This window comes from Tasmannia lanceolata, unplaced genomic scaffold (assembly GCF_043159265.1).
Source record: "Tasmannia lanceolata isolate RefF3 unplaced genomic scaffold, GAP_Taslan_0.1 ptg000006l, whole genome shotgun sequence".
NCBI classification, from domain to species: domain Eukaryota; kingdom Viridiplantae; phylum Streptophyta; class Magnoliopsida; order Canellales; family Winteraceae; genus Tasmannia; species Tasmannia lanceolata.
The window spans coordinates 6,457,845-6,479,862 of record NW_027518683.1 but is presented as its reverse complement, the minus strand read 5'-3'; the positions used below and the strand labels follow the sequence as shown (position 1 = coordinate 6,479,862).

The 22,018-nt window shown below is 38.2% G+C and overlaps 1 protein-coding gene across 6 annotated transcripts; it reads right to left on the bottom strand.

Annotated features, from left to right (window-relative positions):
* Nucleotides 1–205: 205 nt before the first annotated feature.
* Nucleotides 206–21,583, bottom strand: LOC143879453 (flowering time control protein FCA-like). 6 transcript variants are annotated; one of them, XM_077381843.1, is made up of 19 exons: nt 21,090–21,582; nt 18,459–18,529; nt 17,859–17,937; nt 9,178–9,260; nt 9,041–9,092; nt 6,935–7,002; nt 6,619–6,682; nt 6,409–6,488; nt 6,245–6,309; nt 6,102–6,164; nt 5,843–6,005; nt 5,642–5,725; nt 4,987–5,535; nt 4,384–4,587; nt 4,076–4,282; nt 3,956–3,988; nt 1,350–1,415; nt 1,084–1,129; nt 206–574 (listed from the first exon to the last, which is right to left on the bottom strand). In XM_077381843.1, the coding sequence occupies exons 1-19, from the start codon at nt 21,388–21,390 to the stop codon at nt 567–569; spliced, it is 2,286 nt and encodes a 761-aa protein (XP_077237958.1). In that variant the 5' UTR covers nt 21,391–21,582; the 3' UTR covers nt 206–566. The 6 variants fall into 6 exon arrangements, with proteins under 6 accessions (XP_077237958.1, XP_077237960.1, XP_077237957.1 ...); XM_077381845.1 differs by having other exon boundaries at nt 6,935–6,996; XM_077381842.1 differs by having other exon boundaries at nt 6,616–6,682; nt 21,090–21,581.
* Nucleotides 21,584–22,018: the final 435 nt, after the last annotated feature.

Sequence of the window (22,018 nt, the reverse complement as noted above, 5' to 3'; positions counted from 1 at the left end):
CCATTTGCAAGATTTGAGTTCAAAAATCAACTGCTTGAAGACAAACTTTTGGCCGTGTTTTTCAACAGAGGTCTAGAATCATCTGATGGGGACTATATTAAGGACAAATGGCCGAGCTTGGACTTGTTATGGCCAACACTATTCATAGACACAAGCTCCTTGAGTCCAAAGATCTTGAGCGACCCATCTAGCAGCACAACTCAAAAGATACAGTATCGATTCTTCCATGATGGAATCGGATAGGTGAGATTCCGAGCAAGTGTTATACAGAATCTTCTTCATTGAGAAGAAATGATTCACCAGAATTGTGTATGAATTAGCAAGATTAACAAGTTAGAGATGGCCTTATTTTAATATATATTTTACCCTATTATGCAGAGTGTATAATTTTTCAACACGAAATGGTAGAATTAAGCAACATCTCCATTGGTATTACTAGCTTGGAGCAAGGTTGAGGCCTCCCACATGTTAACTCTGCTAGATTCCTGCTTGCATGCATTCCTGGTCATGTACAGCTGCCACTACATTTTCCGTACCCATGCTACCTTCAGCTCGCCTGTTTGGCGTCAAGCTCCTGGAGAAGCACAATATGAAAAACCCGATAAATGCAGCAGAATAAACGTAGCAACGTAACGAAAAATGGAAGAAAAGCTTCCAGCAAAATAAATAGTAGCAGATGTAGACTACCCAGCATCATTCCCACTTAACTTGCCCAGCATCATTCCCACTTAACTTGCACCACAAACAGTCCCTAACTAAGCTACTTCATTCACCGATATTCATTGATCGCACTAGGACCATGAAAAGAACAGCCTTCTAGGCAACCTGTTAGGGAGGTGGAGATGGCTGGAAGACAAAAAATCTGGACCCTAATATTCTTTTGGTAATTTCAAAAAAAAAAAAAAAAAAAAAAAACGTTATTTTTCCTTGGGTAGCTCCGTAGCATCATGCACTTTATTTTCCCTTGGGTATCTCGGTAGGATCAAGCCCAGTGACCTGGACTTTGTGACATCAGGTCCCACCCAGGCAAGGATGAGGCTCAATCCCAACAAGATACAAAATTAGCGAGAGAATGGTGAAAACCTGAAGGTTTGTTTTTCCAAATCCACTCCTGTGCAGCCTGAAGTCCCTGCAACAATCACATGCAAGAAGAGCTGAAAAAAGGAAAACTGTAGCTAAAGCTTATGGGTGCAACTCGGGTTGTTTTTTAGGACTTCCGATTGAGCTTTTACCATCAGATCGGGGTCGGGTTGATTCCAATTCATTTTTAGCAAAAGTTCAACCCGACCTGACTTAAGTTGCATCCTTCAACTTCGGATGAGCAAATTAATGGATTTATATTGGTTTACCTGTTGAATGCGAGCAGGATCAATGCCTGAAATGTTGGTCGTCTGTAGTTGTGCATAACCAAGCTCCTGGAAAGCAACACAGTACCAAACGATAAAGTCGCTAAGAGCCCTTGCTGTCTACACGCAACCCACTCAAATAAAGTACTTAGGTAAATGAAGATGAAATTCCTCACAAGGAGTTATACTACCCTAATCAATCACTATTTAAAAAGCGACAGGTGAATCATATTGGCATATCCTAGAAAAACAATAATTGTTCCTTTCATGAACCCAATGTGGTTCAATAATGAATGAAGGATAAATATTATGTTTATTCAGTTTCCCTCAACGGTGGTAGCTTTCGCTTGGACGATAGCCATGAAGAGAATAAACACTTGTGATTGGCTGAAAAAGAGGAATAGTCAGATGGCGAGTCGGTGCATCTTCTGTTGCTGAAATGAAGAGTAATTGGACCACCTTCTAGCCCATTGCCCCTTCTCACTTGGATTATGGATGAAAATAATAAGCAGCTTTGGTCTTCAGTGGACACTTCACAAGTCAATCAAGACGAGAATATTCTAGAGTGGAGTGCTAGACCTTTTTGGAGAGGTTGGCAGAGCCATGTGGAAATTGGTTCTCCATGCGATGATTTGGGATCCGAGGCAGGAAAGAAACAACCGTATATTCAAAGACCAAAAGCGTAGTTGGGGAAGAATAGTAATCAACATTAAATCCAACATTATAGCGTGGAATCACAATGGGAAGGATGCATCAAATTATAGCCTAGGGAAGATATTAAGAAACTGGAAGGTGAGAATTCATGAGAAGAAGAAGCAAACAGCAGAGCCAAGGTGGAGACCTCCTCGAAGTGGATGGATCAAAATGAACTTCGATAGTAGTTCAAAAGGGAAGCCAGTAAGAGCGGAAATTGGTGGTTTATTCATGGACTCAAGTGGACGACTCCTATCATATTCTAGGTTGGCGGGTTGTTGTAACAGTGTGACTCAAATGAAGCAAAAGCGACAGCATTATTGTGGGGCTAGAGGTGGTTTGCAAATCATGGAAGCAGCCATCTGATTATTGACGGAGCTTCAGCGAATGCAATTTCTTGGGCGACCAACAAGTCGGTCGGTCCATCGGCGATAGCGGATGTTCTTATGGAAATCAGGGACCTTGTTACTTCCATTTCCTCAAAATTTTAGCATAAGCGGCGATCAGCCGATGAAAAGGCCAATAAATTAGCAAAAAAGGGTGCGGAAAGACAGAGAGAAGGGATGGAGATCATTCGGGTGGATCATGCAATGGTGCTGGGGGGAAATTAGGGGGCAGGATCTGAAGTGTCCAATCTAGATATTTCTGGCTTCTGCAGGCGAGCTATTATCTGAAGGGCTGGCTTACAGCAGAATGTGGATCCAGATTGCTAGCTGCCCATCTAGTTAGCTTTCAGCTGGTGGGCTGGGGATTATACGTACTGTAAGGGACAGTGTAATTGCTGTATTTCAGTGGGACACCTTGTCACCTTTAAAAAAAAGCAATAATGAATGAAGGAGCTCTACATAACTGATTAATGTGTCAGTGCAACAATCTACAAAAGATTAAACTACTTTAACACATTTTAGGAGCCAGTTACAGCAAAAATGAGCACAGCCATATAATAAGCTTTTGAAATTTCAAAATCCCATTATAAAATTTGCTTGAAAAGGTGTTCATGGATGCCATATGCATGCCATCACACTTAAATATCCAAGCATCCAGATAACTATTGTCTCAATCAACCGTCCTTATGGCCAGCATTCCTTTGGTAAAAAATGTGGGCATTGTGCAACTCATGCTGAGAAGCAATGCGAGTAACGTTACGGAGTTTATATCAAGCATTTTGGAATATAGGATAATAGAAACTATTAAAAATAATTTTGACTAAATACTTAGATTAAAAATAATTTTGACCAAATGCTAAGATTAAAATAATTTTGACCTATGATTTGTGGACACGGACACAAGTGTCGCATGTTGAGACGGATACAGAGTGTTGGACACGGCAAACCCCCAAACTTTAGAAACGAGGACATGGCTAAAATGGAAAGAATATGTAATCATGATTTGTAGATATGGATTCGTGTGTCCAGTTTCGACATAGATACGAGTTGTCTAAATGTGGTAAATACAATATTCAATAAAAAAACAGAATGTCACACTTAATACAGTACAAAAACATGTCCACAAGTAAAAGTGTCCAAAGGAGTGTGGACACTTGTGGACACGCGTGTCGTGTCGGACATGGCAGAACACGTGAGTCTGCAATAAATTCGAAATGTCTGTCAAATCATAGGTTTTGACCAAATATGTAGTGGAATTATGATAATTGATAGTTCATATTATTATGTATAATAATTTTCAAAGGACAAGGAAAAACCAACTAAGCAAACCAGATCAAACAATCCAAAAACTGATCCTCTAAACCTACCACAGCAGAGTTTTTTTCAGTGCAAAACAAGAATACCACATTTTTTAACTGAAATGTAAAGAACACTCATAATCCCTTAATGGTGACAGCACAAAATACAAGATTATCACAACATTTCACCCCAATATAGATCATGGCCAGTTTAATAAAAAGGAGAAGTTACCGGAATGTTTTGTTGACCAGTTACACTGGAAGCCTGAAATTGAAATGGCAAAATATGAAGTTACACAAATGAACAATACTAACTTCCGACATTATGAAAAGCAAGTAAAAAGGTACTGACCGACAAAGATAAAGACGGTTGCTGGAATTGCATTTGCTGTTGTCTCAGCTGAGATTGAAACTGTAACTGTTGCAATTGAGACGGTTGGTGGACAGACTGTATCTGTGTATGCAATTGGGTTTGAAGCTGCGGAACTAACTGCACTTGTTGCACTTTCTGTTGCTGTTGTTGCTGCTCAAATAGGGTCAACTCTTCTGGTTTCTCCCACTACAAATCCATATTGAAGGCCGAATTATCATATATATAAATAGTAAAGGTGGAAAAATTCAATAGTAAATGCTAATAGGGGAAAACGATAAAAATCTTGCCTTGCTTTCACTAGTTACACTGTTATAGTAATATTTATATCCTTCTGGAGAGGTGTGCTCCGTCCAGTTACAAGTTAGAGGAGCTGCAGCCTGGGTACTGACAGGAATAACTGGGGTACTGACAGAAGATATGCTTGCACGTGCAACAGCAGCTGGTGCAGTTGCCGGAGCGCTAACAACAATCTGTGGTATGTTCCATGGAGACTGATCAAATATATTTCATAAGATACGATCAGCAAACCAGTCCGAATAAAAATTACATCACTATAATAAACATATACAAGGCAAGGATAATAAAGCATACAGAAGAAAATTACCAGAAACAAAGATTGAAACAAAGGGAAATGATATCAGCACAACCATATTTTGATATTTTCAAAAACCATCTTGTCTTTTAGTATTTAAAGAGTTGTCAAAAGGTTGTTACATTTCCCAAAAAGCTCTCATGAGCCAATTAAAGAAGAAAAGACAGCTGGGTTTGTGCAAATATTAAAATATGGTTGTGCTGATAACATTTCCCTGAAACAAATGCATTGATAATAGTACTTCATGACAGAAATGTGCAATGAATTGAGGCCTTAGAGTGACGTAAAATTGGTGTACCTGTGGTTTACTAGTCTGGGAACTCGGCTGCTGACTTAGACTTTGAGTAGACGGTTGCATTATATTCAACTGCTGTTGCAGCTGAGAGAATGCATGTTGTGATGATTGAAAGCTTGATTGTAAAGCCTGTGGTATCTGAGATGGCAATTTTTGGTTTGGTAAAAGCAGTTGCGGCTGGAGAAAAGAGGAAGGCAACTGATGTTGGTTTGCGGCAGCAGCCAAACCATGCGGCTGAAGGTTCGACGGATTTTGTTGTGCGCCAGCCGAGGAGCCTTGATGAGGCAGAGACTGAGAAACCGACAAGGGACCGCTGAAACCGAGTACCTGTGGGGTTGATAGTGCTTGGTTGAAGGAATTTTGACCTTGAGAGTGAGGGAGTTGCAGCTGACCCAGCGGGTTTATGGATGCCTGTGAAGTTGGTGTCTGTGAGAAGGACGACGGAGTTTGTTGCTGGTAGAGTTGCAAGGAAGACGGCAGGTGCTGGGGCGATTGAAGTGGCTTCTGCAATGGCGAGATTTTCTGACCAATGGACTGAAATGGATTGAAACTCTACAAAATGAAAATAGTGGGAGATAAGAATTGTTGAATCCATGATTCTTAAAACAAACATTTATTCTGAGATCACAGCGACAAACAAAATTGAATTTGTACTGACCTGCTCTGATGTAGAGGATGGGGTATCGGCAATGCGCTGAAGAGAATCATTTGTAGGTCCACCAAGGACTCCCAAAGAACCAGACTAAGGTGTTAACAAGAAGAAAGACAGAAGATCTCAGACAGATTACGAAAATACTTATAACAGCTCTGTACTACATGACAGAAAAAATTGCACTGGAAAAATCAGATAGATTCGTACCGCAGTTGAAGAAATTGCCCCAAGACCACCTCTAGAAGTAAACTGACTCTCAAAAGCAGGAGTATTAACTTGAGAAGGTGGTCCCGCACTCCGAGAACTCATAGGATGCCAAGCATTAGGTGGATTACCCCCTACTAATGTGTCACCAAGATTGGGTGTTGGCCTGCAACATGAAAATATTAGCACAATGATGGCGTACCACGAACAGAATGAAACAGGAAAAAGAGATGAGAGTAACATTACAACTAGTAAAACAGACCTGACTCCCGGGGGTGCCTGAGATCGAGGGCCAAAACCAGGACCCCCAAATGAAGGACCAAGCCTGTAAAGGTATTGACAAAATATTAAATATATGGTAAGTTTGTGTGGAAAATAGAAAAGAAAACAAGCAAGACTGTAAACCTTGACTCTCCACCCCTTGGCCTCTTTGGATCGGCAAACCGAACGATTAAAGGTTGATCACAACCCTACATAGCAGAAAAATACAAAAAAGATTGATGAACTGAAGGCATTTGAAAATGGAAACAAAGAATCTAAAAATATTTCAACAAATAAAGCAATCTTACTCTCATCACATATGTTCCGTTAAGAGCATTTATAGCCGCTGCTGCCATATCTTTATGCGAAAATTTAACAAATCCGCATCCTTCATAGATTATATAAACAAAAAATATCAGATCAAAGAATATAAAAGAACCCAAAAGATCTGCACCACTAAAGAAGTGATCAAACAAGGAATTGAATAAGAAAACCACATATGCAAGAGGACACACCACGACTTTGCTTTCGTTCATCTCTCATGATGTAGACATCTTCAACACGACCATAAGGAGAAAATATCTGCACACAGAAAACACTGATGAGAACTTTGACAAAGATATAAATGAGTAGCACGGCAGGACCAATAAAATGAGGTAGACAGAGAAAAGCATAAGATCTCATGGAATATGTTTAGCATATGTCCATGCGAAAAGAAATCTAACTAAGAAACCCCATAATAATTAAAAATTACTAAAATATCCACATGTCATGGCACAAACAATACTCATCTATCAGAGGAAAGCTACAGTGCCCAATCTACATGAAACTTACCTCCTCAATTTCCTTTTCTGTAGCTTGTCTGTTGAGGGAACCAACAAATAATTTGTATTCAACTGCACCTAACATTAAAAAAAGCCAACATCAGAATAAAAGAATTTCGGTCTGTTTTTTAATGGCTCAATAAATTCATTAACAACCAAAATAAAGGGAAAGGACAATATAAAACACAATGGTACAAAACATCAAGCTGTATCAAGTGGTCTAGTATCCATGCCAGTGTGCGAGGATGGAAGTCTCTCACTGAGCATATATAACAAGGCAAACATGAACTTTGGATAAAAATGTATGGATAAAATTGCACGCACACACGCGCACACACACACACACACACACACACACACACATATATATATATATATATATATATATATATATATATATATATATATATATATTTCCTGCGCTCGAGTGCAGAAACAGGGCGGGCCCACATTTTTGGGGAGGTCAAAATGGACAGACACTGTTTGTCCACAAATCTGCCCATTTTGCCCTCTAGTTTTGGAGGGGTTAGGATGATTCAATGGTGCTGATTTTTGGTACACACCCTATCTATGATGGGGCCTTGCAAATAAATGGTTTAGATGACCAAAAAAAATGTGGGACCCATGTGATTTGGCACTCGAGCGTACCTAAGGTTAGGTACACTCGAGCGTACAATCCTTTTCCTCATATATATATATATATATATATATAGAGAGAGAGAGAGAGAGAAAGAGAGAGAGAAAACGGTTCCTACACATATGTGTAGATAAGTTATCTACACACTAGCTTAAAATACAGTGGGGGCCAGATTATTTGGGTGATCCAAACCATTCATTTTTAAGGCCCTCACATAGATAGGGTATCCACAAAAAATCAGATCCATAGGATCATCCTAACCATTCGAACTGTGGAGACAAAAAATGGACTAATTTGTGAAGGTTTAAAGACATCCATTTTACCTCCACAAATCGTAGGGTTGGGATGATCCTATGGATCTGATTTTTTGTAGACACCCTATCTATGTGAGGGCCTTTAAAATAGATGGCTTGGATCACCCAAACAATGTGGGCCCCCACTGTATTTTAAGCTAGTGTGTAGAGAACTCTCTACACATGTGTAGGAACCGTTTTCTCATATATATATATATATATATATATATATATATATATATATATATATGAGGTTGTTGTTCCTGCACAAGTGTGCAAGTAAGCTAACCTGCACACGAGTGCAGAAACAGGGTGGGGGCCCACATTTTTTGGGGGTCCAAAGCATTCACTTGGAAGGCACTTCCATGGATAGGGTGTGACCCAAAAATCAGCCCCATTGGATCATCCTAACCGTGCCATTTGTGGAGGGAGGAAATGGGCAGAAACATGGACACACAGTGTCTGTCCATCCCCCCCACCTTTGATTGGATTAGGACGATCCAATGGGGCTGATTTTTGGGCCACACCCTATCCATGGAAGGGCCTTCCAAATGAATGGTTTTGATCCCCCCCCCCCAAAATGTGGGCCCCACCCTGTTTCTGCACTCGTGTGCAGGTAATTTACCTGCACACTTGTGCTGGAACAACTAGCTCTCTCTCTCTCTCTCTCTCTCTCTCTCTCTCTCTCTCTCTCTCTCTCTCTATATATATATATATATATATATATTTATTTATTTATTTATATTATTATTTTTATTTATTTTTTTCTTCATAGGGACACCCTATCTATGTTAGGTCCTATAGAATCAATATCTAACATAACCAAAACAACATAAGCACCCACCCTATGTCTGAGCTCTAGCTCAAATAAGCTATTTGAGCTCTAGCTCATAAACCATTTCCTAATATATATATATATATATATCCTCTTATACTCAAGCACATTTCTTTCTTAAATGTTTGGTTGCCATTTCTTGACTGGCAAACATCATATTTGTGAGTTAAAAGTTAACAAATTGATCTCACACACACACACACACACACACACATATATATATATATATATATATATATATATATATATATATATATATATATATATATATATATATTGTAACACAAAGTTCCAAAAGCCCTTTAATCAGGAAAATAAAAGTCCTTTAATCAAAAAATGATAAGAAATTACCAAGGCGTTCCCGTTCACCATCAGCGTACCTAACTTGGATGGGACCCAATCCCTGGATAACCAAAGCACAAATTTTTCAAATAGCAGGACATTAGCCAGTTAAGTGAATAGAGCCACAATAGTAGTTTGGAACGCACCCCGGGCAAAGTATATTGATTGTGTAAAGCTCTAATAGCCCTGTCAGCTTCCTCAGATGTTGCATATTTTATGAAACAAAATCCTGTAGAAATAAAGATTTTGTATCCTAATTCCATCAGATTACTGGTACTCCTTTCAAAATGGTATATATCATGCAGATCATGGTACAATAGGCTGGAATGCTTATGCCCTGTTCGTTTCAGATTATGACAACGGATTGTCAGCCCTAAACCTATTATTAGACTCAAATTTGAATGTAATTTTGAGTATAATAATAGGTTTTGGGCTTACAATCGGTTGTCACAATCTGAAACGAACAGGGCCTTAGGGAATATAGATGTGTTTAAAAGATTGTTCATGCTTTTGTAATTTGTATATACAGTTCACAGCTGCATAAAGATGCATGAGCAAATACATAATAAACTGCACAAATGTCATGAGAGAACTTGTACCAAAATCTATAACCATTGCATTCCACCAATGAGTTCTGCCACTCACGCAGATAGATACATGCATATAAGTGCACATATGCACATGTATATACACATTGCAATATAGTGTCAATGTGTCATAATAATGTAGGCCCAATATATGATTGTCTGAACTGATAAATATTATGCGAAATCCAAGGTTCCATGATACAGTAACAGAAAGTTTAAAAAAAGGCGTGTAAGCATAGAATTGGACAACATAGAAAACAATCGTATATTTTAAGTACAAAAGATTAAATAACGCCTTCTCCAACAACTTAAGCTTTTATACTAACTGGTAGTTTAACATGGTATACGCACCAGTTCTATAGATGATGCACTTGACGATAGCTTGCTTATGCACACTGATTTATGCATTAATGATGCATTTGTGTAGCTAAGCATATTAACATATGTGAACAGAAAACACAACCCAAAACAAACATGAGACTGCAGATACCCATCAAAGCACCAAAGAAAGGGGAAGAACACACACACACACGTGTATGAACACAGAAATACACAAGGTATATATACACATGTGTGTGTGTGTGTGTGATGTATATGCATAATACTGATCAACAGAACTGGGACTCATCTCTAATCCTGAGTTTATATTTTATATCACCAAGAATATATTTCAAAGGAGCAGAGATGGACCCATTCAAGTGACCCATCAGATCTTAACTCTAAACCAATGGCACAACTTGGCATTCAATAGGATAAAGTTCAAACCAATAAGTTTGATGATTCCAAATGGGGTTTGTCAAGGATGCCATCCAAGGTATAGGAACAAAAGTGTGTCAAAATCAGAATAACCTTGTTCAAAGGCCCCACACTACTGTGGGACAGGTGCCATACCTTGCTAACCCAGTGAGGGGCTCCTTTTTCAGTTGGGCTAGAGAAGATGTTGAAAAAGCGTGGAGAAAAGGTAAAAAGAATAGATATAAAGAGGACACAAAAGGGAAGCGATAGGTGAGACGAGAAAAAAAAAAGAACGAAATTTTAGATTCAGTGATCTAGATATGACGCAGAATCAATGAAGCAAGTAGCAAAAGAATCCCATAGAGACATATACTTGGACTCATGCAGGAACGAAAAACCATCACAGGGCAAGGAAGTCCAATATTTGGGCATAGGCAGAAAAGAGATCTATGCAGATACTGCTCTATCCGGTTTTAAATCAGTTGTCCTTAACATCAAATTCTGAAGATTTATGGATCTGCATTACGAGAAAATCTACATTTTCACAATGTCCTACGATCTTGAGGAGTCAAGGCCTCTCCAAATCAGACCTACTAATAGAAAGTTTAACCAACTACAATTTCATTGATATGAAACCATGGGTTTAAATTTCGACCGAAATCCGAAATTTCGGTGGAGACCGACACCGAAGTCACTAATACCTGAAATGGTATTTTATTTCGTCCGAAATTTTGGAATTTCGGTCGAAATATCGTTTTTCCCGGAAATTTCACCCAAAAAACTGTTTTTTTTTTATTAATTTAATATTTTACCGAAATTTCAACCGAAATTTGGTATCAAATAAAATAATGTTTTTATTGTTTCGTTAGATTTCAGCCGAAATTTCGATTTCGGTGGGGTACAAAACCGGTACCGAAACCGACATTTAAAACCATGTATGAAACATACATATACACTTATGAAAAGGCCAAAAATTACAGTAAAAATAGTAAAAAAAATAACAAAGAACTAAATTTACCATAGGAATTATGAAAAGGCCTAAAAATTATATTTTTACTCTCTTCCGAAGATTAGACTCCGAGAAAAGTAATCAATATAAACCACTCTTGTGATCGAGATGAGCATGACCAGATGCACTTATGTGGATCCAACCAGATGGCGCTTATATGGGCACGACTATAATTACCAGGTTGGTAAACGAATTCGGGAAGCAAAAACTGAAACGGAAGCAGAAATGCGGGAAAAATAGAGGCGAAACAAGAAATGGGGAAGTGACAGAAAATCGTATGTGAAATACATTGAGAAGCAACAAATTTGAAACATTTCTGAAACGATATGGCAAGAGAAACACATACAAAACACAAGAGAAATACAAAATATATGCGTTTGTAGATTTAGAATTTTTTAATTTCAATTTGTCCGAGCTTTTATGCATAAATAAATGCATTTATAATTTTTTTTCATAATTTTCATTTAAACTAGAGGCATACATAGATGATTTATGTATGTTCTTTATATTTTTATCATCACTTTCTATTTATTTCTAATTTCTATTACTATATATACTATTTTCCTTTTTAATACGGATTCTATAATTTTGTGTATTTTTGCAAAACGATTTTTGTTCATTTCACATACATTTTCCATGTATTTCCCCTACGTTTCTCACAAGTTTCACACATGCTTCACATAATTTTATGATTTGTTTCCCACGCATTTTTCATGTATTTCCCATGTGTTTCGGAAACATTTCCCCAATTACTTTTTCACATTTCAGAAATGTTTCCAAAATGTGTTTCCTACCCACTCAAGGGGTTTCCGGGAACTATGGGCACTACCATGTATCACAAAATTTGTGATTGAAGAATCTTCAATATTCACCCTTTTTTTTTGTTTGATGACATAGGGTATCCCCACCCCACTCTGTAGGGCGGGACTATTCCCTAGGGATGCGTGCAGGCACCTTGAAATACAGCATGCATGATAAGTTTTTCAATCAACTACCATATCAATAACAACCTTAACTGTCTATTTACTATTACATGCTTGAGCATCTGCCTGAGAAGATGAACATTGTTAACTATGAAAAACAATTGTATTGTAAATAGAAATCATAAATATACATCCTCCACAAAGTTGACGAATTAAGAAAATATTTTCCACACACCTTATCAAATGCCTATGTAAAGGCACCCAAGCATTACATGTGCTTTTCTTTTTTCAAGATTTTACTTTTTTATTGGATTAGCTGGAAACTAACCAGAAACTGCAAGGTTTGGGCACAGGACATTGACCAACTTAGCAACAGGCTCAACGTATGTTATTGATCTGATGCATTACTTTTTACGGAAATTCCTCAAGGATTAACCACCAATCAGATAAAACCCCACAAAAGTTTGTCATTGTAAGAAAATTTAATCCGTCAGCTATCTCCAAATCAGTAAACTACGAACAGACATACAAATTGCCATCACATTTTTGGTTTACCATTGTCACCATGGAATGTGTTTCTTCAGTCTCAATAGAGTCATATACTCCGTTTGTCCAGTTTTTAATTCACACAACCAACATAACTATAAGACATCAAAAGATATTACGCCTAAGAATGTTGTTTAGAAAAATTGTGCAACCAGATCACTGCAATAACTAAAATATAAAAGGGATGTCATTCAAGATGCTACTACTATTAGTCATAGTAGGCCTGGTATTCACGAAAAAAATACAAAGATTCTCAAAGACCAAGCCAAATGCACAACAAAGGAATTTTCTTTAAGTGTTAAATTTCACCTGTTCTCGTGAGACCAGGGCACCCATTAGATGGTACTATATATTCATAGATTTGGATATGTATATATAACTCATACAATAGCAAACGATGAGACAAAAAAGATAAACTATGTTACAAATTGGATTTTCTAACATCGATCAATAGCACAACAATACATTACCGGCAAGAATGAAGCTTTGCAAACAATGAAATGTGTAAACCAATTTATGATCATCCCAGATATCAGTGCTCTTAATAAATGGAAAATGAATTTGGCAAAATAAACTTGAGAATATGCTATTTCATATGTAGGAATGGTGCCAATTGTGACATTATGGAACTCTCGACATCAGCTTAAGTTTTCCGAACCAAAAGGAATCATGAATATGCGGTCACTAAAAAAGATAGTGTGCTTATGATTTAACCGGTAGCGACAAGGGATATCCAGCTTATGTCCTTGAGAAAGCCATTGACTTCATTTTCAGCAAACATGCAGAAAACCTCCAAAGAATTAAAATAGACCTCTCCCGACCAAAAGGAATCATGAATATGCGGTCACTAAAAAAGATAGCGTGCTTATGATTTAAGCGGTAGCGACAAGGGATATCAGGCTAATGGCCATTGAGAAAGCCATTGACTTCATTTTCAGCAAACATGCAGAAAAACCCCAAAGAATGAAAATAAATAGATAACAAAGCAATGAATACATTGCAAGCCCATCAAAACAAAACGCTAAATCACCATCTACCTGGTAGATCACACTAAAAGGTATCAAATCGCCATCTACTTGGCAGGAATCAGCACATCCCCATATTATAAAGCATCACTGAATCCGACATGCCCCAACAGAAAATGAGAAGTGCACATTACTTTCAAATTAATACTTACAACTCCATATCAATACTGGCTACCAAAGTACACAAGCAAGGGGTTCTAAAATAACTAAGATAAATAATGAAAAAGTAAATCAAGTTTCAATTGCATCTAGTGAGAATACAAATCAAGACTTCACAAAATTTTCATTTAGAAGATCAAAGTAATGACCCATTCAAATCCTTAGCCAGAAGCAGCATATCCATAGTATAAAGCATCACCGAATTCAACATGCCCCAACTGAAAATAAGAAGCTCCCGATACAACACAAGACTTCACAAATTTTGCATTTAGATGAGCAGAGTAATGACCCGTTCAAATCCTTATCAGGAAGCAGCATATCCATAGTATAAAGCATCACTTAACCCGACATGCCCCAATAGAAAATGAGAAGCTCACAACACTTTCAGACTAATAATCATGAACTCCCAAGAAATATTCAAAGTGCACGAGCATGGGGATCTAAAATAAGTAAATAACTAAAACAAACAATGAAAAGTAGCAATCAAGTTTCAGTTGCTTCACTGACGCTTGCATGTCACGGAATACAACTCAAATCTTTACAATCTTTGCATTTAGCTGAGCACGGTAATGACCCACTCAAGAACAGAAAGGGAGAATAACAATGTTAAGTGTGGTTCCTGATAGAACTCTATCGGAAGCAAGTCTGGTATGCCCCCCTTGACCATCAGATATCAATACATATATAGTGTAAGACAACTAGATCACACCCATCAGTTGTGAGAACAGTTTCCGTATAAAAAAACATTAGAATGATGACAACAGACTCACAAATGGTCAAAAGTTCAGAGAAGAGATATATTAGGCAATGCCCCATTTTTTAAAAAAAGATATATTAGGTGATGCACATAGCTCATTTCAGCAGAGAAAATAAACACAAATTGCAGCAGACTCCGTGCCAAAAGTCCACATCACTATTTCCAGAAAGTCATTAAAGACAAAATAGTAAGATGATAATGAACAATATACTCATCTTACAATAGTTATTTTCATTAAAAAAGTTGTATTGGCCACCATTAAGATCATGTTAAACATGATATATGTTAACTTACCGACTTCTCCAAAAGCTTAAGATGTTGGAGAAAGGCGTTATTTATCTTTTATACTTTTAACACTCCCCCTCACGTGTGGCCCACTTGGCAAACACGTGGCACATGTGGTCCCACTTTGGGCCGACCATCGCATGTGGATTTTTGCTATCCGGGAGGTTTGAACTCGAGACCTTTGGCTCTGATACCATGTTAACTTACCAACTTCTCCAAAGGCTTAACGCCTTTCTCCAACAGCTTAAGCTTTTGGAGAAGTAGGTAAGTTAACAATATAAAGCAGAAATCAGTACACCAGTACTTCATGTCAAATAACAATCTCAATACATCCTATTGGAACAATTGGAAAGGCCGCTTCGGTTTGGCAATTAGAACATGATATCTCAAAGAGAAATGAATCAATGACATTACCACAAAACAAGACAGGTCAAAGACTATGCTACAACACCATAAATTACGAAAAATCTTAAAGAACTAAAATGAAAATTTTCTTGAAGTGTAGAATTTGATTTCCCTGAACCAACAGAAAGATCATAAGTAAACGAAAATGGTAAATCAATTGCAGCAACAGAAATTCAGCTGCATCAAATGGTATGCATATAAAATAACAAAGGATCATGTGGCATGTGATCAGCAATCATTATAAGGATCAACATAAAACTGCAACTCACACCACTCATTCAATGAATGGTGACTCCTAGAAGTTAAACGCAAAAACAATCATCAATCAGAAGAACTAAACTCCATAAACATGGAACATCTAAGGTTGAGATATCAAAATTCTGCAGGTCCCACTAGTAAATTTGGAACCAATTACAACCAAAAGAACACCATAAATTGGAACAATGTGCATCATAAAGAGTACAACAAAGGAAGTGGCAGTAGGGAATAACAATTTCCAACACATCAGAGAAAGATTCAAACACATATTGCTTCTCACACAGTAAAAAATAAGATACATCACTTATTAACAACTGGTCTGGAAGGCCTTACTCCCTCACCAACACTCACAATCAAACAAGAAATATAGGGGATGATACCCATTTCCAGTTGCCAAATAAAAGCATGATCCAATATTACATGCATGACACATGCACTCCACCCCCGGAACACAAAAGAACAAAAAAGGGATGTGTTTCACTAGGAGAAAAAACAAAATCCACAAGAAACACGGGATCCAAGCGGTTGAGGATGAGAGAACACAAGAGGACCTGGTATAATACTTTAGATAATTAAATTTGCATGTACATGTCACATCAGCCAGTAAAGATTGATCTCAGTATTTTGTCACTGTATTACATAAACAAATAATATTTTATAACAATAAATATTATCGGAATAGACAGGTTGGCACACACGGACAGATCCACAGCTCCAATATGAAGCAACAGCCTCATTTCCAATATATAAATAAAATAAATAAATTCATCAATTCTTAACCTGCACATTCTTCAACAAAGAAAAGATCACAAACCACCAGAAACTGAAAACCAAGGCAACATTCTTCCACACAATAAGGGCATGGGCATCCACTACCATAGACAAGAAATGAGTGGTTGAGATTTGTAGCAACTCCCCAACTTTAAATGGAAAAGTAATCAGAGAAAATCAGCCTAAAAGTGGCTGAGACACTCTCGCTTAACAGGTTGCACTCTTAGAGAAAAAGGCAGCTCCATGTACATACATAAAATCCTAGAAGTCAGCTGAAGATTACTATATACCGACATACCGTCAACAACAATTAATAGAGATGAGTTAGAACTTCCAATCACAAAAGAAGCAGAGTATGATCATAGCCCCACATGATTCATTCTTTTCCCATATTAAACAAAAATTAACATAATCAAATTTCTCAACCATCACAGCACGCAAAAAATAAATCATCCAACCCCAAGATAAAACAAAAACTAGGCATCCAAGGAAATAGCCTGATAAGAGACTGGCCAAAGAAACAAAACTCCAGCTCCAAATGACATTCAAGATTACTAATGTTGGAGAAATAACTAGTGTGCGGCTCGTGTGTTTCAAAGAAAAGAAAAGAGTGCCAACCTTCGCACAGGAAAAATTCTGTCTACCATTCAGAGAGAGAGAGAGAGAAAAGTTCTCTGTCCCTATCATCCAGGGCTCTGAAGTTCAAAACATATCATGACAGATGAGAAAAGCCAACCCATTATTACCCAGATTTGGTGATCAACATGATCAAACGACCATCCAGACTTGGAGACCAAATCAAACCATCAAAAATTACAAATGGTATACAGAAATTCCACACCATTCAAAGGGCAAGGATTGATCTCCAGTTACCAAGAAACAAAAAACAGACCGGTCATTGAAAAGTTCCACTTTATACACTGTGGCTGTTTAACATCCGTTAAAAAGCAAATCATCAATATATTGATGTCACTTACTGTACAGCAGTAACAGCTAGGCTAAACATTTTCACATAAAAAAGCCACAGTATAGCGTTGGACATCTCCACTACAAATGACTTGCTTGGTCAATGATGGTGCGATGTCACTGCCGCAGGGAGTGGTACAACAGCAGGATCTATTTGCTTTCCAAGTTTCCAACAGCTATACGTAATCAATGTTTTAGTAGATCCCATTGTCTTGCCTTCTTCCGAATTGGCAGGAAGGACATAAAAGAAAGGTTGCAGACCAAAACCAATAACCACCGAAAATTGTTCCAAAATCTAACTGGGAAGAAACATGAGCTTACTGCCCCGGTCAAACCCTCAGAGGACCTGAAAAGAGACAAATATAAATCACAATAACTTCACGGAAAGCATTTGTACATACCTTGTTGTTGGCCGGTTCTCTTATCCCTGATTAAAGCAACCTCAAGAACATCTCCGTGCTCTTCGAACAAGGGACGAATCTGACATGAAATAAGTGAAGCTCAATTGGACATTTAGGCATCTCAATGAAGGGAAACATGGCTGAATGCAACATCTACTGATAGTGACGAAATGTAAGATGGGAATTCCCAAGACCGGTTAAAAATGTCTAAACTAAAACAGAGGTGATACTCTGAAATTATTTTTGTATGAATTCTCTGTACCTCAGATGCAAAAATTATAACTGGTCCCACTAGTCCCATGTGCAACCAGACCAAATCCAATGAAATACAAAGCCACCAAATTTGAAGTCTAAAATATTGTTCAGAGAACAATAAAGAATTTTATTTTTATTTTTTTGAATGGTGAAATCTAAACAATTAAAAAATTAAGTCGGTAAAGAAGCAACTTAGGACTCGGATCAGTGGTGAATGCAAAATGTAAAAGATAACTAAAGACAAGAAATTTTTTTAACGACAAAATGATAGCAAACACAAGGGTTCTACTTTTAGAAATGGAGACATACTTCTTGCAAATCAGTTTTAATTCAATATCAACTTACATCTTCTTCAGTGGCTGTCCTTGGAACAGCTCCGATAAAGAGTTTGGCAACATTGCTACTATCTGCCTTGTCTGGGGAAAATTGCATAACAGTAAAATGAACATACAAATCTTACTTCACATAAAAAAAAATGAAGATGGAGTAAACATACAAATCCGACTTCGCATAAAAATGCAATGAATAAATCACATCATATCATGAGCATAAGGCTGCAATTATAACCTACGATAAAACTTGCAAACTAGAGAGAGAGTAATTACACACAGGTGAGAACTTTAAATATCCCATTAGCCTTAGGGCAGCGAATCCTATACAAGGAACAAACAACTTCCACTGGGAGCAGATACAAAATACCGGTGCATAGTGACAATCTGAGGCCCCAAAAAGTACCGAATAACAAAGGTAAGCACAAAATGATAAAATATTGGGATCTGTCACTAAAGATGCCGAGTGATGAGGTAAGAACTGTAAAATGTCCCATTAGCCTTTGGGCAGCGAATCTTATACAAGTAACGAACAACTTCCATTGGGAGCAGATACAAAATATCAGTGCATAGTGACAATCTGAGGTCCCCAAAAGTAACAAATAAGGAAGGTGAGCAGAAAATGATAAAATATTGGGGTCTGTCACTAGAGATGTCGACCATCACTCACGTGAAAACATTAACCAAGGGAAAAATATAGAAGACAAAAATATTAAAAAGACGAAATCATTTCATTCATGGGTTGAGTTTAAACAAGATAGGTTGGGGTAGGCCAAGGTAATAACTATGTCATTTAGTGATAAAAGAGGTTTGATGTAAAAGACAGGCTCTAGGATGGAAATAGTACGAAACATTATTAAATGTAAGGGTAGATTACTCCATTATTATGCATCAAGTTATTGAAGATTTCGAACAAATCCCGAAATTCGAAACTACCTGTTATCCAATAAAGACCTAAGATTCCTAATAATAAACCAAAATCCCCTACACGATTAGTTACAAATGCTTTTTGACAGGCATTTGCTGCGATTGGTCGTGTGAACCAAAAGATGAGGACATTGATACTTGATTTCAGGAATACCAGCGCAGACAAAGTCGACAACACACACACAGCACCTTGATTTGGCTAGGTGAAGAGTTACAGAGTTACTAGCCGGACGAGAAAGGGGATGCAGAGATGTTCCTTCTACTTTTTCAGTGACTTTATTCCCACGGCGTGATCCATACGAGTCCCAGTTCGAGCAGCGGATCATATGCTACAAGTTCATCCAATTGGGTCACAAATCCAATCAGTGTCCCCAGGGTGGCTAACGTACTACAAATCTAGCCACCGGTGACAAGCATGAAGAGGATGAGCAGTGTGATGAAGAAGAGAAAAATACAGAAGATCATATACCTACTACTTGTGCTCCCTGGCGATCTCTAGTTATCCAGTGTGTTATGTGCAAAACAAAAGTACAGGAGGACCCCAAAGCTTTTCAAGTGGAGGGGCAATCGTGTTTGACGGTAAAGGAATCCCTTGCCAAATCCAAGAAGAAGAAGATGGTATTAAAAGGTGTCAAAAGGAATAAAAAAAAGGTCGCCGAGTCTATTGCTGAGTACGATACCAAAAAAGCAAAGCGACGACGTGCCATGGTCTTTGAAGTTGGAGAATGACATTACCAATGAACTCGAGGTCGAGGTCTCTTCAAGCGGAGGGGATTGACGAGTTCTAATATCCCACGTCTCCAAGTTATGTTAGGATAAGTATTTTACAAATCCTTGAATGAAGCAAAATAGAAGGTTTAGGTTTGTAGGCTTCTTAGGGTTGTTGAATCCGAGTATAATAGTTGATTTACACGGTAAGCAAGTTTTAGGGGAAACAAGGTTAGGAGGTGTAGTTAAAGGAGGACTCGAAGGCGTCTTCATAAATTACCTACGTGCGAGGGGTTGTGGCACGATTTCACACTTACTTTTATGAAATAGAAGCAAACTCTCTTCTCTCTTTTAGAGAAAGTGGTAGTTTTTCTTGTTCGTTGTGGATTCAAAGAACACCCTTCGTGGATTCAAAGGCTTATTGAACGGAGGTCGATGGCATTCAACCACTGTCTTGTTCTCCACTCTTCCGGCTACTTCATCTAACATCCCCATGTGATCTGTGACTACCCCACAAATCCATTTAGGCCTAAAGAACCTCCATCAAAGTTAGGTTTGATATGACCACAAGTGTGGCTGCCCACCTCTCTCCTACCTTCGTTTGACTTACTATTCTAACAACAACGTCCTGAACCCTATTTACTTTTCTACCATATAACCACACCTTCTAAACGTAGATTGCTCATACCACTCGGAAATACCAACGAACTAATACCTAAAAGCCTAGATAAGGGATTAAATAATAAGGCTATCGATATATTGAAACCAATCCACAAAACTCCAAATAGCAGAGTGGATTGATCTAGGATTTGTTCAAATGCCTCTAGGGTTTGCTCAAATGCCATCATGTTATTTACCCAAAACTACCATATACCATACAATACTACGTCCAAAATTCCTACTAACAAAAACCCATTAACCCTAAATCAGCACACACACAAAAAAAAAGACAAATTGACAAAAAATAATTAAACAAACTAAACAAAGAAGAGAACTTTAAATTTTTACATACCTGGAGAAAAACCCCTGCCGGAATCGGAAAACCCACTGCTGCTACGTTTTTGGCCGGCCATCGGCATGATCTGACCACCGCCATAACCGCCGGACATAGGACGAAACCCAGGCCCACCTGGTGGGTAATTCTGAGAGCTGCTGAAGGGGCTTTTGTCCGAGAAGCCTCCGGACCCGCCTGGAGGGTAATTTTGAGACCTGTTAAAGGGGTTTTTGCCCTCCGAGAAGGAGCTTTGGGGATTACTAGGGTATCTTTGGGGTGGATTAAAAGGAGGGCTGTCGTCCGAAGAACGATAATGCATTCTCGAGTTCCTGTTGCCCTCTGGATTCCGAGAGGGGTATTCTCTGTGTCTATCCAGCTTTGTGAGATTTTTCAGATCGGAACCCTAGAAAATAAGGGCAAGCGTAGACACATACACAGGAGGGGTGATTAGAGAGAGGGGTTTCTGAAATGGGAGAAAAATGGGGGTGGAAGTATCATGTATGTGGTTTGCAGGGACAATAATTAGGGGAGAGAGACTGGGGCACGTGCGACGAGCGGTCCGATAACTGAGAACATAGGACTAGCTGGGCCCGGGATGGACCGTTGATTAGATATGGTGTGGGACATGGGTACGGATTATATTATTCGGACGGTTTCTTTTCAATCATTTGACTTTAGCCAACATAATGTGAGCGGTTGATTTTTTGCGTTTCTTTTTGGGGGAATGTTGCCTATCGACGAATGATGATATTAATTCAGGCCTTTCAGGGCTTGAAAAACTCACTTCCTGGTGAGTGTGATTGTAAGGGAAATCATTTATGCGGCCTTTTTTTTTTTACTTGGGACAGACCCCTCTTGTGTATTTATGACTTCTGTTTTATCCTAGAGAGGACTGTCCTAAGTAGAAAAATGGGCCGGTATATCATTTCCCTAATTGTAAGCTATGA

Coding starts and splice junctions, on each gene's coding strand:
- LOC143879453 (XM_077381842.1), bottom strand. CDS start 21,390: ATGCATTATCGTTCTTCGGACGACAGCCCTCCTTTTAATCCACCCCAA. Junction 9,093..9,177: donor ATCAATATACTTTGCCCGGG/GTGCGTTCCAAA, acceptor TTGGTTATCCAG/GGATTGGGTCCCATCCAAGT. Junction 6,683..6,934: donor CAGAAAAGGAAATTGAGGAG/GTAAGTTTCATG, acceptor TTCTGTGTGCAG/ATATTTTCTCCTTATGGTCG.